General features: G+C 51.7%; 4 protein-coding genes across 4 annotated transcripts; 1 reads left to right on the top strand and 3 right to left on the bottom strand.

The window, feature by feature from the left end:
- Window positions 1-369: 369 nt before the first annotated feature.
- On the bottom strand, window positions 370-1,713 carry CPAR01_11210 (zinc finger transcription factor; the record flags this gene model as incomplete). Its single annotated transcript, XM_060495469.1, has 1 exon — window positions 370-1,713. The coding sequence occupies one exon, from the start codon at window positions 1,711-1,713 to the stop codon at window positions 370-372; it is 1,344 nt and encodes a 447-aa protein (XP_060345817.1).
- Window positions 1,714-6,599: 4,886 nt separating this feature from the next.
- On the top strand, window positions 6,600-8,367 carry CPAR01_11209 (uncharacterized protein; the record flags this gene model as incomplete). Its single annotated transcript, XM_060495468.1, has 3 exons — window positions 6,600-6,688; window positions 6,882-8,043; window positions 8,125-8,367. 3 exons carry the CDS (start codon window positions 6,600-6,602, stop codon window positions 8,365-8,367), a joined length of 1,494 nt encoding a protein of 497 aa, XP_060345816.1.
- A 1,108-nt stretch (window positions 8,368-9,475) lies between these two features.
- CPAR01_11208 (methyltransferase) lies at window positions 9,476-10,357 on the bottom strand (the record flags this gene model as incomplete). Its single annotated transcript, XM_060495467.1, has 1 exon — window positions 9,476-10,357. One exon carries the CDS (start codon window positions 10,355-10,357, stop codon window positions 9,476-9,478), a length of 882 nt encoding a protein of 293 aa, XP_060345815.1.
- Window positions 10,358-11,684: 1,327 nt separating this feature from the next.
- On the bottom strand, window positions 11,685-13,597 carry CPAR01_11207 (ATP-dependent RNA helicase DBP9; the record flags this gene model as incomplete). The annotated part of the gene is made up of 3 exons (XM_060495466.1): window positions 11,685-11,955; window positions 12,035-13,257; window positions 13,316-13,597. 3 exons carry the CDS (start codon window positions 13,595-13,597, stop codon window positions 11,685-11,687), a joined length of 1,776 nt encoding a protein of 591 aa, XP_060345814.1.
- Window positions 13,598-13,889: the final 292 nt, after the last annotated feature.

Below are 13,889 nucleotides of genomic sequence, written 5' to 3'. Positions count from 1 at the left end.
AATATCGTCAAGGCCGTAATGTATTGCTTGATGCTTTCACCCCTTTCTCTTGGTAAGCCTAAAAGCTGGGTATCTCTAACGCTGGTATCCTAGAAATGCTGTGCCTAATAGCGGGTATATCTAATTCGCTGCTGTGCCTAAAAGCCAGTAAATGCTGCTAATGCCTGAAAGCTGGTTTGATACCAACATAAGATGTGACACCTAATTCTACACTTCTGGTGTTTCGCTTCAATGTGACGGACCGGAAAGTTACACAAAGTACCTGTAAAGTAGTAAAATTACCCAAAACCCCATGTCCTATCCAACACCCGGATGTTGCAGACAAATGAAAGTTAAGAAAATCAAACGGAAAAAAATTGAATACGAAAATCATGTGCGTTTGATACTGTTTGCCTTGAATGTTATTCTCTCAAGTTCCTCCTGGAGTGCCTGGTGGTGTTGGTCGATAACACTAGACATGCGTCCCTTGGTGATGGGGAAAGATATCGAACAGGTGGTTGCATCGGGACAAGACGGTGTAGACGGCAACGAGTTATGCCTGGCCGCCGAAGGGTGCCAGTGGCGCAACCTCTTGATAAGAGGATCGACGTGTTCGCGGACGTGCGTCAGGACCAAGTGCGCGGCAACAAGTCGCTGCGCCTCATTATCCAGACAGTAACTTCCGACGAACGAGGTGGTGATGGCTATGCGCCCAAAGAGCGAAAACTGTGATTGGTCCATATTTTGGGACGAACCGTCGTCACCAAGGATCGCCGCGTACCAGCCCAGGGCCTTGTAAACGGCCAGGTACACCAAAACAAGCACTTCTTGTCGCATGAAGCAGCGGCAGTCGAGGAGATTGTTGAGCCTGCGGAGGATTTCCCGGTTGTGCGATAAGACGGTGCCCATCTCGCGGGGGGTGTCGTCGAGAAGGCGCTCAAGATGGGACGTGCACGTTGGGTCCTTGACGGCAGTGAGGCAACCTTGCGCGAGGACATGAAAGTCGGAGACAATTTCCAGGACCTCCATGGTGCAGTCGTGGATCTTGCTGTGACGAGAGAGACCGTCGTCTGAGTACGTGCTGGAGCTGCTGCGAGCTGAGTCGACTGTGCCGGAACGTCTCATTGATGCATCCATGGACTGTTGCATTTTGTGATCCACAGGCTGGTCGAAAAAGGAAGTTCTGTCGTATTCCTGTGTCATAGGAGTTGGCATCGCCGCAGATGAGTGTTTTGTCGAAGCAGCAGACAAGTCGTTCAGAGTCATTGGAACCCCAAAGTCCGCAGTGGCGTCAAAGCAAAGACTTTGGTCCAAGAGATTGTCGGAATCTGAGGTGCCTTCCAGCAGCCACATCATCTCATCCTGGAGGTCGGTATGGTGTTCCGAAGGCTGCTCTGACATACGGCGTTCTTGTTGCTGCTGCTGTTGTGAGATCTGAGAAACGGTCGAGGCATTGGACATGGTCAGGGCTGGGCCATCTCTCATGACAAGTGATATCGTTGCCTGGGTATCCGACAACGAGCTTGGCGAGGCGAGAACGCGAGGGCGCTCACCGGTCCGCATTGACATGCTATAAGCACACTCGAGACCCTTTGTCTCGCAGCGTTGGCATTTTGGGCGCTGTTTACCGCAACGAATCTTTTGAGAGCTGCAGGCGTTGCAGGACTTGCGGACCTTTCTTCTCTTACGGTTGAAAACAAGGGAGATATCTTCTCTGGGTGCTTGCGTCGACATTGCCTTGTTCAACCAGCCTAGGAATGAAGATTCGGTCTTCTTGAAATAAGGCTGCACACTAAGCTTAATTGTTGTCTCCCAAGCAGAGAAGTCTTAGCCGGCAGTTCTTGGAGATATATAGACGTCAAGACGAGAAAGTAAGTTGTGAACTGCAGATGCTTAATGTCTCTTTAACAGGCAAGAACGGGTGTGTATGATGAGCTTAGATAGGGGAAAGACAGAGCTAAAGAAGCAGAGAACGCGAGTTCATCGTCATTACACATTTAGTCTTCTGCTGAAGTTGGCGAGTGTACGGAGCTTAAGTAGAGTATCTCCCTAATACTGCATCGCGACGGAGGTCTTCGTCTCGAGTCAAGTCCTTGCTCGGATGGAAAGTTAGTTAGACGTAAGTTTGCGAGACGTCGGAAGCCAGCGGGGCGATAGCCTTTGCCAAAAGCCATCACTGAAGCCGGTAGCAATTTAATAGATAACCCAGCGTTTTGCACGATCGAGGAGATCGAGATTGTATTCAACTGACAAGTGCTCAGGTCCTCGCGGGGTTGTTTATTTCCAGCCTCCCAAACGAAGCATTATGAAGCTCTTCTCACGGACTCTCTTCGCGAGAATATCTGCCAAGCATCAAGAAGCGTTCTGGTGCCCACAAGCACCCGTAAGTCTAGACCCCGCCCCCGGACAACTGGAGTACTCCGTCTTGGGTCGGGCCAATTCCGTTTCCTCTGTAATGAGCTATAATGAGCAAGGCTGATATAGGGTGCCCCGTTGTATTATGGAAGGTGCCGACATGTTGGAACCAGACCCCCCGAGGGTGTGGCGGGTGTAGGATCGACTGGGCTGACTTCTCAATTAGGGAACCAGTGACAACGGTGAGAGAGCCATTCGCCCAGTCTTTCTCCTCTCAAGTGAGTTCCCGGTGTTCCGTCCTGTCGAACCTAATTGTCCGAGTGTTCCGCTACTGTGGGACCAATTGGGGCCAGAGCTTCGCGTCGGCAGGGCCAAATGAATCAGTGCAGAAAGAGGGGTTGATTCTCCTTTTAGAGTTCTCAGCTGATGTGCCTAGTCCCCAACGCCGCGACAGCGGTACCGCCCACCTGTGGCACTCAGCATTCTCGCTCGAACGTGTGGAGGAGGAGTTGTCCAACAAGCTACTACCTGTTATTGAGTCCGGCGGGCAAGTTTCATATCAAAATGGACCAGTCAGAGGCCTCATCGCGGACCCCAGTAAGGCACAAGGTAAACTACCACCCTGTCACTTAATCGGGTTATAAGGCGTGTCCGGGTAAAGTTGAAAAAAACATAACATGCTCGCCGTACCTGGTTACGTATAATTCGAGAGGACATTGAAACGAGCACAAATACCCGATAATCGAGATTTACTAGTGATAATCGGCCATCCACGCTGCTCAGGCCCCTATGATCCCTCGCATTTTGCAACCGGAAGCACCTGTCAACTGGACTGGATGAAGCGGCTGAAGCCATAACTGCTCATTGTCGGGGCTGATGAGGCTCAACCAAGGAATTCCCCTTAATGACGGTGCGAGTGATTTTGTGGATGTTTTGCTATACCCAAGGATCTCGGCTCCTAAGCTCCAGCTTTTTCGAACTTGGCTTTTCCGTCAAAGGTCTTGTCTTTGACTCGACTCCGGCTTGGCACATTGGCGTCGTGTCCCGCGGGCCCTTCTTTTGGTGATTTAGACTTTTGACAGCAGAGTGCAGTGGGCTTTTGCCAAAGAGCACAATCCCTACATGAATCCCCGTTCTTCTTGTGGCATCATTGAGGCCCATGTCTGTAGCTGCTGCTCGTCCTCAAACTCAATTCCCATGGGGAATGATGACCAACGCCGCTAATTCTAGAACCGTCGTTGTTTCCCTCGTCAAATTAAGGTCTTGGTAGAACTTTTGTCGGACTCTGAGGTAACCGTGCCGTGGTTCGCACGCACCTTCTACTTGTAATAGCTTGATGGTCAGTATTGGGTGATCTAATGGCCAAAGATGAATGTTTTTGGGGTTTCAGATTTTCCAATCTTCTTCGCAAGCTGCTCTTCGCTAGTTCGTCGCTGAACTTGAGCCGAGGTGCGTCACCGTGATTCGGGCTCATCGAGCCATGCAGCTCCGTCTGGAACCCCCAAAGAGTTTCACACAGCGCTACCACTTTGAAAGTCAGTATTAGATCTCGATCAGCTTCCTCTCGTTCTCTCAAGCAACTCTAAATCAGCAGTCTTTGACACCTGAAAGGCTCCTATCGCAAAGCGACAAATGCATCACGTTTTACGCGGAATTGAGGATCCCCTCGTGTTTCCACTCATCCCAGTGTAACCTTGGACTGGCATATTTCTCGTCACATTAGTGCACAATCATAATGCAGGCGCTATGGAAGTGGGGGCTCTGGAGCCAAGGGCGGTAGTGTGCCACAAGTCCGCAGGCCGCGGCCCTGCGAGCACGTCCCCCAGACAATCTACGAAATAAGGGTCACTCGAAGTCTTCAAGTAGGGGTTCAAGGCGATAATTGTGGGCGGGGGAAGGGCAGTGCTGCACGGGGAAAGTCCCCTTGTATTGAAGTGCCGTCACGCTCTTATCCGGTCTATTTCTATACCCTGCTTGATTATCTTTAGGACGATAGCACTGACTGTTGATCTCCGTTCGTACCCAGATGGACAGTAGCGATAGTTGTGGAACCGTCTGGTTGTTGCGCCCTGAGAACCATCGTTTGTGACCGGCGGCAGATAAAGGTAGATCTTTTTTCTTGGGCTGATGTTTTCTGTCTTGGCGATGGAGCGAACCGGTGCACCGGGTTCACTGACGAGCCCATGCCTGGGCAATTATTGGCAATTGCGTGTTCCCTGTGCCGACAGTTTGGACACGCCTACGTAACACCTCACGACTTAGCCGCTGCAGCCAATGGTGGCTCTAGTCTGTGAAGATCATGAGTTTCACAGCAGCACCTGGCAAAGCATCCACCTCGGCTTATTGAGCACCACCAAGGTTCCAACAACGTTAATCGCTCCCAGGGCTCTCATCCTCGGAGATGCTCAGGCTCTAGGTAGGAAGAAAGAGAGGGGAAAGCAGAGAAAGGCCCGCAAGGCGTGCTCAGAGAAATCCGGAGTATTCCTCCGAGTCCATCGCTCGAGTCACGGATAAGTGGGTTCGTATCAATTTCGCATCCGTATCCCTGTCTCTCTAGAGCTACCTCGCCAACGCAAACCTGCAGGAGTCGTCTAAGCGATCCAAAGATTACGGAACCCAGAAGACAGAACCATTTCCGAAATACGCCTCAGTGTTCCACGAGAATCTCGCGACTAAGTTGCTCCTGCTTAATTCACTTGAGATGTCGTCCAAATCCCGAATTCCTGTTGACGTCCCATCGGCTGCAAGGGCCCAACAAAAGTATGATCGACAGTCAAGCAACGGCATGACACGTGTCGCAGCCAGTGAACGGTGATGAGATGAAATGAGTTTTGCCGCTGTCAGTTATTCTGCCAACGTATACCATTATCTCGGGCCTGCGATAATCCGTGACCATCCAATACGTCGAATGAATTAAGCCTAATTACCTTATGATATACCAGAACATACCATTTGTCATTTCTGTACGGAGTATACGGCAAGCTTTTCGCTGTACGTGACATTGGACGAAGCCTGGCATTCGACGCTAACGTAACAGTAGCACCATTTCAACTCTAAGCGCGGGAACACTTACTAGGCTAAAAATGTTCTGCATGTGGTAAAATGATTGCGAACTTCTAGTATTCCAAACCCTGTCGATGTTTCAATCACCTGCACCGTGATTTATCAGCCAAGGCTTCGGTGCACATAGAGGATCAAGCTTGCGTACTTCACGTGGGCGGCCCGTGTCCGGCGGGATACGCTGTCCCGAAAGCGAAGTAGTGGCCATAATAGGTAATTGGCGTTTTGTCTCAATCAGGTGATCATAGCTGGAGCCGAAAAAGGCCCGTACATACGGATTTCAAGAAGCTTAAACCACTGCCGGAGCCGCGTTCCCACTCCACGGGCTTCACAAGCCACTGAAAGCCACCGACGGGGAACTAGTTCGGGGTTTTCTAGCTCACCTTATTGTTCATATTCTATTGTCAATATCGGAAGCTTTGTAGGCGATCTCGATCGCTCACTTTATGTTTGTATTCGGCGGTTTCGAACAGCTAGGGTATCCGTTGCTCTCCTCTTGTCTAAGTGCTAAGTGATGGTTCACTTTGTAAGTCTGGGTTAAACTAGTTTCAACAATTTCATTTATATTATCATTAGCTTCTCAAGTTCAGCCACAATACCTAATGGGCTTTACCACACTAGTTTTCGATGGCTCTATTGGAAGGTGCCAAAGCTGATTGCTGTGACCAAGAGCCAGTGCTACACTTGCAGCGGGTGATCATAATCCTAATAAGGATGACGGGCGGATACATTGCCGCAAAGTTGCCATAACTTAATAGACTTTGTCAATAGCGAGTAATTCGAGCGGGGCAGAGGCGAGTTTTGCCTTCCTCGTCCTATGCCTTGACAACCGTCTTAGCCGGCAACGGTATTGTGCCATTGGTCAGCTATGTCGGAGTAAAGGTGGAACCCGCGTGTCGTCAAACTCACCCGAGTCAGCGAACCGCGAAAACCGGCAAGTGGAGACAACAAGAACAGCCCGGGACCGAAGACGCTTTCCCCGGCCACCGGCGATTCAACAGTTGAGGTGGAGAACACGATAAGCCCCCCCGCCAAATTTTGCAACCCACGGAGACATTTTGGAGTCCGCGGGCAAGGGTCGCGGGGATCTGTCGCATCCTTCTCGAAAACACCATCGCCGACCTAACCACCCGTGAGGGGATTCTATCATTCTTCTTTCGTGAAAAGGCTCTTTGTCTGTCAAGGTTTCCCCAGTCGCTGTCACAATGCCGGCGGCAAAAATGGCGGCGTTGTTCCCTGTCCCTCTCTATGTGAGAGCAAGCATCGTCGCATCATGCGTTGCCATGCTGTTTGGGTATGTCTAACAAAGCTCCTGCGCCCGTCGGCGCGGGGGTCTGTCTCTTCTACTTTGCTTTACTCTACTCTACATACACCTTGCCATGCTCTTCATAGTAGTAGCTCGCTTTCGTCTTTCGTCATAGTGTTTAGACCCAGATCCCGGACGAACCACCCCCCTAGCTGACATGCATGCTGATCAATCTATCAAGCCTCGATACAGGGAGCATTGGCCCCGTTACGACCATGCCGTCCTTCCGTCACACCTTTGGCGACTTCTCCCCCACAATGCACGGCGTAATCGTCTCGTCCGTCCTCATCCCTGGCGCCCTGTCAGCTCTGGTATCCGGCGCCATGGCAGACCGTTTTGGGCACGTCCTCCTCTTCTCTCTGGGCGCCTTCGTCTACGGCTGCGGCGCTGGGATCGAGTGCGCTTCGCCTGTCCTAGGTGTCTTCATATTGGGTCGTCTCATCAAAGGCGTCGGCGAGGGCATGTTTCTAAGCAACGTTTACGTTCAAGTGTCGGAAATCTCGCCTGCCCGGGTCCGGGGTATCATCACTGCTCTGCCGCAGTTTTCCATCGTCACTGGTATTGTCATCGGCTACTTCATGTGTTATGCCACCGCCCGTATCGAGATATCATCCCTGGCATGGCGCCTGCCGCTGGCTGTAGCTTCATTTCTGGGATTTGCTCTCTCGAGCACGTACTGGATCGTCCCACCGTCACCCAGATGGCTTCTCGGAAAAGGACGAGTTGAAGAAGCCCGAGGCGTGCTGGACCGTCTTGGCCTGGACCAAAGTGAGCGTGAGGAACTGCTGGAGCAGTCCCTAGCCCAGGCACAAGAGCAGAAACCCGACGTTACACTCCTGGAAACCTTACGACAACTGTTCACCGACTTCAAGGAAGCCTTTTCGGCACCCTTTCGGAGCAGGACCATCTTTGGCTGTTTCTTGCTGGGAATGCAACAGTGGAGCGGTATTGATGGTATTCTCTACTATGCACCCATTCTTTTCACACAAGCTGGACTGAGTGGTGAAGAGGCCACATTTCTCGCATCCGGCGTCTCAGCTCTGGTCATCCTGGTAGCCACTATACCGGCAACATTCTTAGCAGACAGATGGGGACGCCGGACATCAAGTCTGCTCGGTGGCGTTCTCATCACCGCTTTGATGCTACTGATGGGCTCGCTATTTGCAGCTGGTGAGGTTCACGCCGAGACGGGTGCCGGAAAGTGGGTGGTCATCGTATCCATCTACCTCTTCGCCATCGTATACAGCGTCACTTGGGCCATTGGCTTTCGCACCTTCATGGTGGAAAGCTTGCCGTCAAGGACTCGCAGTAGTGCCTCCAGCCTTGCACAGAGCTCGAACTGGGTATGTTTGTAGTTCGGTGGCACTTTCCCTTCGTGCCTTAGTCCATGCAATCCCGGGTTATACTGACATGCAATATTGCAGCTTGCAAACTATGTCGTTGCGCTAATTACTCCGGTATTACTGTCAAAGTCAACCTTTGGAGCTTACTTTCTCTTCGCCGGATGCTCCTTTGTTTGCACAGTCGTGGTAGCTCTTGTGATGGTCGAGACCCGAGGGCACAGCCTTGAGGCTATCGAGAAGAGATACACCGAGAATAAAGCCTTGGCTACCGGCAGATGGAAAATCGAAGGTCTCAGGCCAAGACGTGTCAGAACCGCGGTGTAATATCATGCGGCTCACCAGGCACACTTTGTCAGACTTTCTACCAAAGATCGTCGGGATGACGGTGCGCCAAGGGCACTTTTACGGCGGCGTCAGGCACTAGAGTTGATTATGCCCTGATACTTGGAAAGGAATGACATGGATGGCTTGACGTATGTAGATGGATCATGGATATGATACTAGACCCATGATGTGAGGCTGGAATGACTCTACTAGACACAGACGGGCTGAGATAGACATAAACTCGGATAGATACAGACTGGGATAAATACAGACTGGGATAGATACAGACTGGGATAGATACAAAGTAGAATAGACCTCATACAGCATAGAAATGGTTGGAGCCTTAGGCACGTTATTCAGACATCCATTGTATGCATGTCGATGGAATAACATAGACCGACTACGTGGAGTCACCCTCTCTACCCCGATATCTGTGCATCTGTCCAAGACGGATCGGCACCTACGAGAAAAGGCTTGTTACTTTCCTTTGGCCTTGGCATTTGTCACCGTCTTATGAAAATGAATCTGTGGTGCCGGCTATCCGGAGAGATATGACGCGTCAGTACAACCTAACAACGGTCGGGGAAGTAAAATTCATTAGGCTACTGTAAGATCCAATTTCATACACGAAGTTGGGCCAGCAGCACGTCAAGACATTGACTGAATGTCCTACCACCTTGTGGTGCCACCTCTGTGGGTATTACTGAACAATCACTCCTTAGGTCTTACTTTCTATCAACTCTGAGGCACTTCTCCAAGTGCCCGGCGGACGACTTCCTATTTGAACATTCGTAAATTCCATTGGCGAGTACCGTTTTTACCTTTTGGCTAGTTCTATCCAGCACACACTAGGGACCTAAATTCGGTTTCATTTCGGCAATGGCGAGCAGATCATTGGCAACTTTAAAAGAGACATCACGTCAATTCAACGGACGGAAATAAGCTTGCTGGGACTGTACCACTGCTCACTCTTGTATTCCGCAGGCCTAATCATACTTGATCTTTTTCCAATCATTACTTCGTTTGTCTCGTCAAAATTTACCTCCGCTTTTCGTACAATCCGGTGACCCCTAGACCGCTTCTTCGGACTCCGTCTGCATCATGCGACTCACGAGAGATGTATACTCGTAGCCGTATCCCGCGTTTGTGCCCTTGGCTTACTAGCCTCGAACAAGAGCATCGTCCCACAAACTTCCCACCTAACATCCTCAAAGACCTCCATCAACGGCCCCACAAAGCCCTCCACGTCGTCCTCGGTATTCCCAAATACACCCAGTAAGTTGTGCCAAAACATGAGATGCTTCCCCATCAGGTTGTGCCTCACGCCCCGTCCCAAGATCGTCATCCCGAATATCGTGCCGCCCGGCGCCAGCAGATGCCGCAAGCGCATCAAAGCCTCGGCCTTATTCGACGGCGGACCAGGCACGCAATGCAGCAGCATCATGACGGAAATCGCGTCAAAGTCTCCCCCGCCAAGGTCCTTGCAACATAGGCCCTTTCCTAGGGGGTCTAGAAAGTCGGCGACAGAGGTCTCGCAGGTCGTCTCGGGATGCGCGTCTAGCGTTCGTTCTCTAGCTGCTTCCAGGGCCGCGGGGTTGAGGTCGGCGAGGTAGACCTCGGATCCGGCTGATATGGGTGCATGCTTGAGAAAGTATCCCGTGCCGACGCCGATGTCCAGTATCCGACAGGGTGAGAAGGCGTTGATATCTGATGTTCTGCGGAGGCTGGGCGACTGTGAACGGGCCGAGGCGCTGGAGACGTGCCTGTTGAAGAACTCCCGCATGCGTCTTGATGTGATACGCCATGCTTTCGGGCAGTAGAAGCCGAGGACGACCGGGTCGTAGATGTAGCGAAGGAGCATGGGCATGTAGATTGCGGCACCGGCCGCCGTGTTCGGCTTTGCTGTTGCTGCCATGCTTGCAAACTGTTCAATATCTGAGGATTGAAGAGAGCATGGTGAGTCCGGTTGTGTTATTGTGTTGGCGATCATCGTGGTCTAATATCTCCTGCGCCTTTCCTTGTGTGTGTGAGACAGGCCAAGGCTCTAGTTCAAGAATGGAAATTGGCGACCCTTTTTGTGTTGAGGGCTGAAAAGAATTAGCTGCGTGGTGCTAGTCGACTTTCGTGCCTTTCGTACGTATGGGGGAAGGAAGCGGCATTATGCGGACTTCTGATTCAGTGGTTCGACTCGTCCCAAATTCCCGGGTCACCCTTGGATCATTATATCCGCCCTCGAACTCGTCAGCATGGTGACCACATGCTCTGACATATCTGACATGCATGCTTGCGGGGTGATGTGACAGGTTGTGTGGCGACGACTCATATTCAACCCAAGACGAGAAAAAGGGACAGTCGTATCTCCTGGCGCGTCTATTCACTCCATTCGCCGGCAACTGCCCCAGTTGCGGTTGATGTCGCGAGACCAACAGACCAACCGCGGTCGGGGCGTCTCCGCGATAGCCAAGAATCAATACCCCCGAGCTGCGACGGGTGCGTCATCCGTGCTCCGGGGCCATCCGCGATGCCACAAGCTTCGCATCGGACCGCCGAGGGTTCTCGGAACCCTATGCGATTCGTCAGTTTCGAGGCGCGGGGAGCTGCGATGAGGGAGGTTCGCAAGGGCCGAGAGATGGGATGACTTTTCGACTCGTGCCGAAACACACCGTGTATGGCTCCAGCGCTCTATCTCCGTCTGAGCATGGACTTCGGCCGTTCCATTTTCTTCCCTCCCCGGGTTGTCAGCTTGGATCAGAAGCATCTTCGGACCACGCCCCGATGACATGCAGCAGGCCTAATGGCAGGTCAGTGTTCTGTTCTTTTTCAGCGTTCGGGGAGAATTTCTCTCTTGTCAGATCGGTTGAGCCGCGAGTGTAAAGGCTTGGCTTTGTGAACTAGGCCAACTATGGACTGAGAACCGAAAGACCACGAGTTCGAGCACCTTAACTATATTTACTGAGGCTGTTCGTGATCTGTTCTTGACCTGGGAGCCAATCGGATTGACAGCAGAGAATGCGAGAGAATAAAGGACTCGTAGGTTTCCACGATCACATGAGATCGTCATAGCTCGGACGACTACATGTAGTCAACGCGCAGATCGACCCTGCGATAGCCGCGTGGCCAACGGCGCATTGGGAGCGGCAATGAATATGACGCAGATTGAGATACGGCCAGAACGGAACTCGCAGCTATCATTGCCGGGGGGCTCGAATTCAGTCTCGCCTTCGATAAGGTACGTCGCGGTGAGAACATACAGGAAACAATGGGAGTCGCTATTAGTATCTAATTCCACCGGTTCCGGAAAAGATTGATGCTTTTACTCATTTTCTCCGTGCCTTGAAAGTCTTCAGAGGATTGACTTTTCTCGTTCCCACCTTCTTGCCTTTGCCGGGCTTGCTCTTATTCCTCCTCTGCTTGCCACCAATCTTTCGGAACGGCACCATACCGATGTCATTCTTTGTGAGTGACTCCTTGCCTTCCTTCGGCAACAGGTATTCAGGAACGTGCCGCAGGTGAGGCTGCTGTCTGGCTGTTCTCAACTCTCCGTCGTGTCTGAGGTGCTGCAACTCTGTTGGGTTCTCCTCAAAGTATCTATGATTGATTAGCTGATTAGCAAGGTTCAAGTCAAATCCCGCATTAGGCATGAGAAGCCTAGGCTGAACAAACATACCTCTTCAGCTTCTCGCTCTTGAGAATCTCCTGCTTCAATTCTCTCATACGCGCCTCACGAACTGCAACCTTGGTGACTGCTCTCAGAGCGTCATCCAGACGATACCTGAATGCATCCAGATGCTCCTTCTTGAAGTTGTAAGGCTTCACCTCCTTGCCTAGCTTCGCTTGTTGCTTCTTAATCCTGGCCAGGATCTTCTCGTCGTTCTCTGCGGTTTCTATGCTCGTGGGGACGTGCTTGCGGTACAACTCTTGAGGAACGTAGAATGACAGTGACATGCCTGTCCGACCAGCGCGCGCTGTGCGGCCAATCCGATGTGTGTATGATGATGCTGATGTCGGCAGGTCGAAATTGACCACGGCTGCCACATTCTTGAAGTCGATACCCCGGGAAACGCCAAACTCAGCGTCTCGCTTCGACTTGCGCTTCTTCTTGGAGTCCTTCTCCTTCTTCGCCTCTGATCCCTCTCCTTCTTCGGCATCCCTCTCCTCGGCGCCCATTGCGCTCTTCTCGTCGGACGCAATGATGATTTCGTAGACTCCACGGTTGAACTCCTCCAGCACGTGCGCTCTCGATGTGACGGGCAACTCCGAGTTCAGAATACAGCTGCGGACCTGGAACTGCTCGAGGAACAGCTTCAGGCGATATGAACGGTCGACGTCGTTTACGAAGATGAGACATTTGCCCTTGACAAGCTTCAGCTTAAAGATGATGAATGCCAACAGGAACTTCTCATCCTCTCCACAGCTGACAACGAATTGTGACAGATTGTCGTTCTCTGTCTCCTCCTCGTCGAGATCCAAGATGGTAGGCTTGCGTCCGAAAATTCCTCCAAGAGTAGTGACATCTGTAGACAACGTCGCGCTCATCAGCAAGAGTTGAACACCCTTAGGAAGCTTTCGGGCAATGTTCTCGAGATCTTCGTCGTAGCCGTATGACAGGATGAGGTCAGCCTCGTCGAGAACCAAGCACGTCAGATTATCGAGCGACATCGCATCGGAGGTGATGTTGCGCCATGCGGTAGCGGGTGTAGAGACTACGACATCGGGGAAGTTTGAAAGGAGGGAACGCTGAACCGCATCAGAAATCTTGTCGACGAGCTTGACTGCGTGGATGTCTTTTGCGCAGTATGCTGAGAACTGTTCGATCGCTTTGAGAACTTGGTCGGCAAGCTCACGGGTAGGGACGAGGATCAGGGCGGTGGTAGCAGGCGAAGAATCGGCCTAGAGTTTATGGCGGTTAGCAAGGTTCAGTTATTCCATTGTCAAAACTGCTACGTACAGCTTTGCGCTTCAGGATGCTCGATAGCACAGGCAGAATGTATGCAGCCGTCTTTCCGGAACCTGTGGGCGCCTTCGCGGCGACATCTTTGCCGTCCAAGGCCAATGGAATTGCCCTCTGTTGCACCGGGGTAGGGTCCTTGAAGCTCTCGGCAGCGACAGCCTGTACCAATCGAGTATCGAGGCCCAGATCAGAGAAAGATAGTTCGGATGTAGAGGTTTCCGTCTTTGCGCGCTTCTCGCTCTCGGGCGCGGTCGCAGTCTCGTCGGCCTTTCTCTTCATCGTGGATATTGTTGTGTTGGAAAAGTATGATGTTCAAAGGAACCTGCAGCAAAAGTCCGCGACGCAGGCAATCCTGCCCAGATCAAAAAAAAAATCCAGATTGCGGCGGGGTGGGTCTTTGCTTATCTTATCAGGGCCCGTTAGCGTGGAAAATGGCTTATGTAAGGCAGGCTTTTTTTGGTGCGGGTACGTTCCTCTAGACTTAGCTCGCGCTTTAGCATCTCGGGGTTGTCACACTATTACGGAGTACCTCTCTACTTAATCCTATTAGAATTTGTTAATCTCTTTCATC

This window comes from Colletotrichum paranaense (genome assembly GCF_030867605.1).
Source record: "Colletotrichum paranaense strain IMI 384185 chromosome Unknown Scaffold_9.1, whole genome shotgun sequence".
Taxonomy (NCBI): Eukaryota; Fungi; Ascomycota; class Sordariomycetes; order Glomerellales; family Glomerellaceae; genus Colletotrichum; species Colletotrichum paranaense.
The sequence above is the reverse complement of the archived record's forward strand: the minus strand, read 5'-3'. Positions and strand labels throughout refer to the sequence as shown.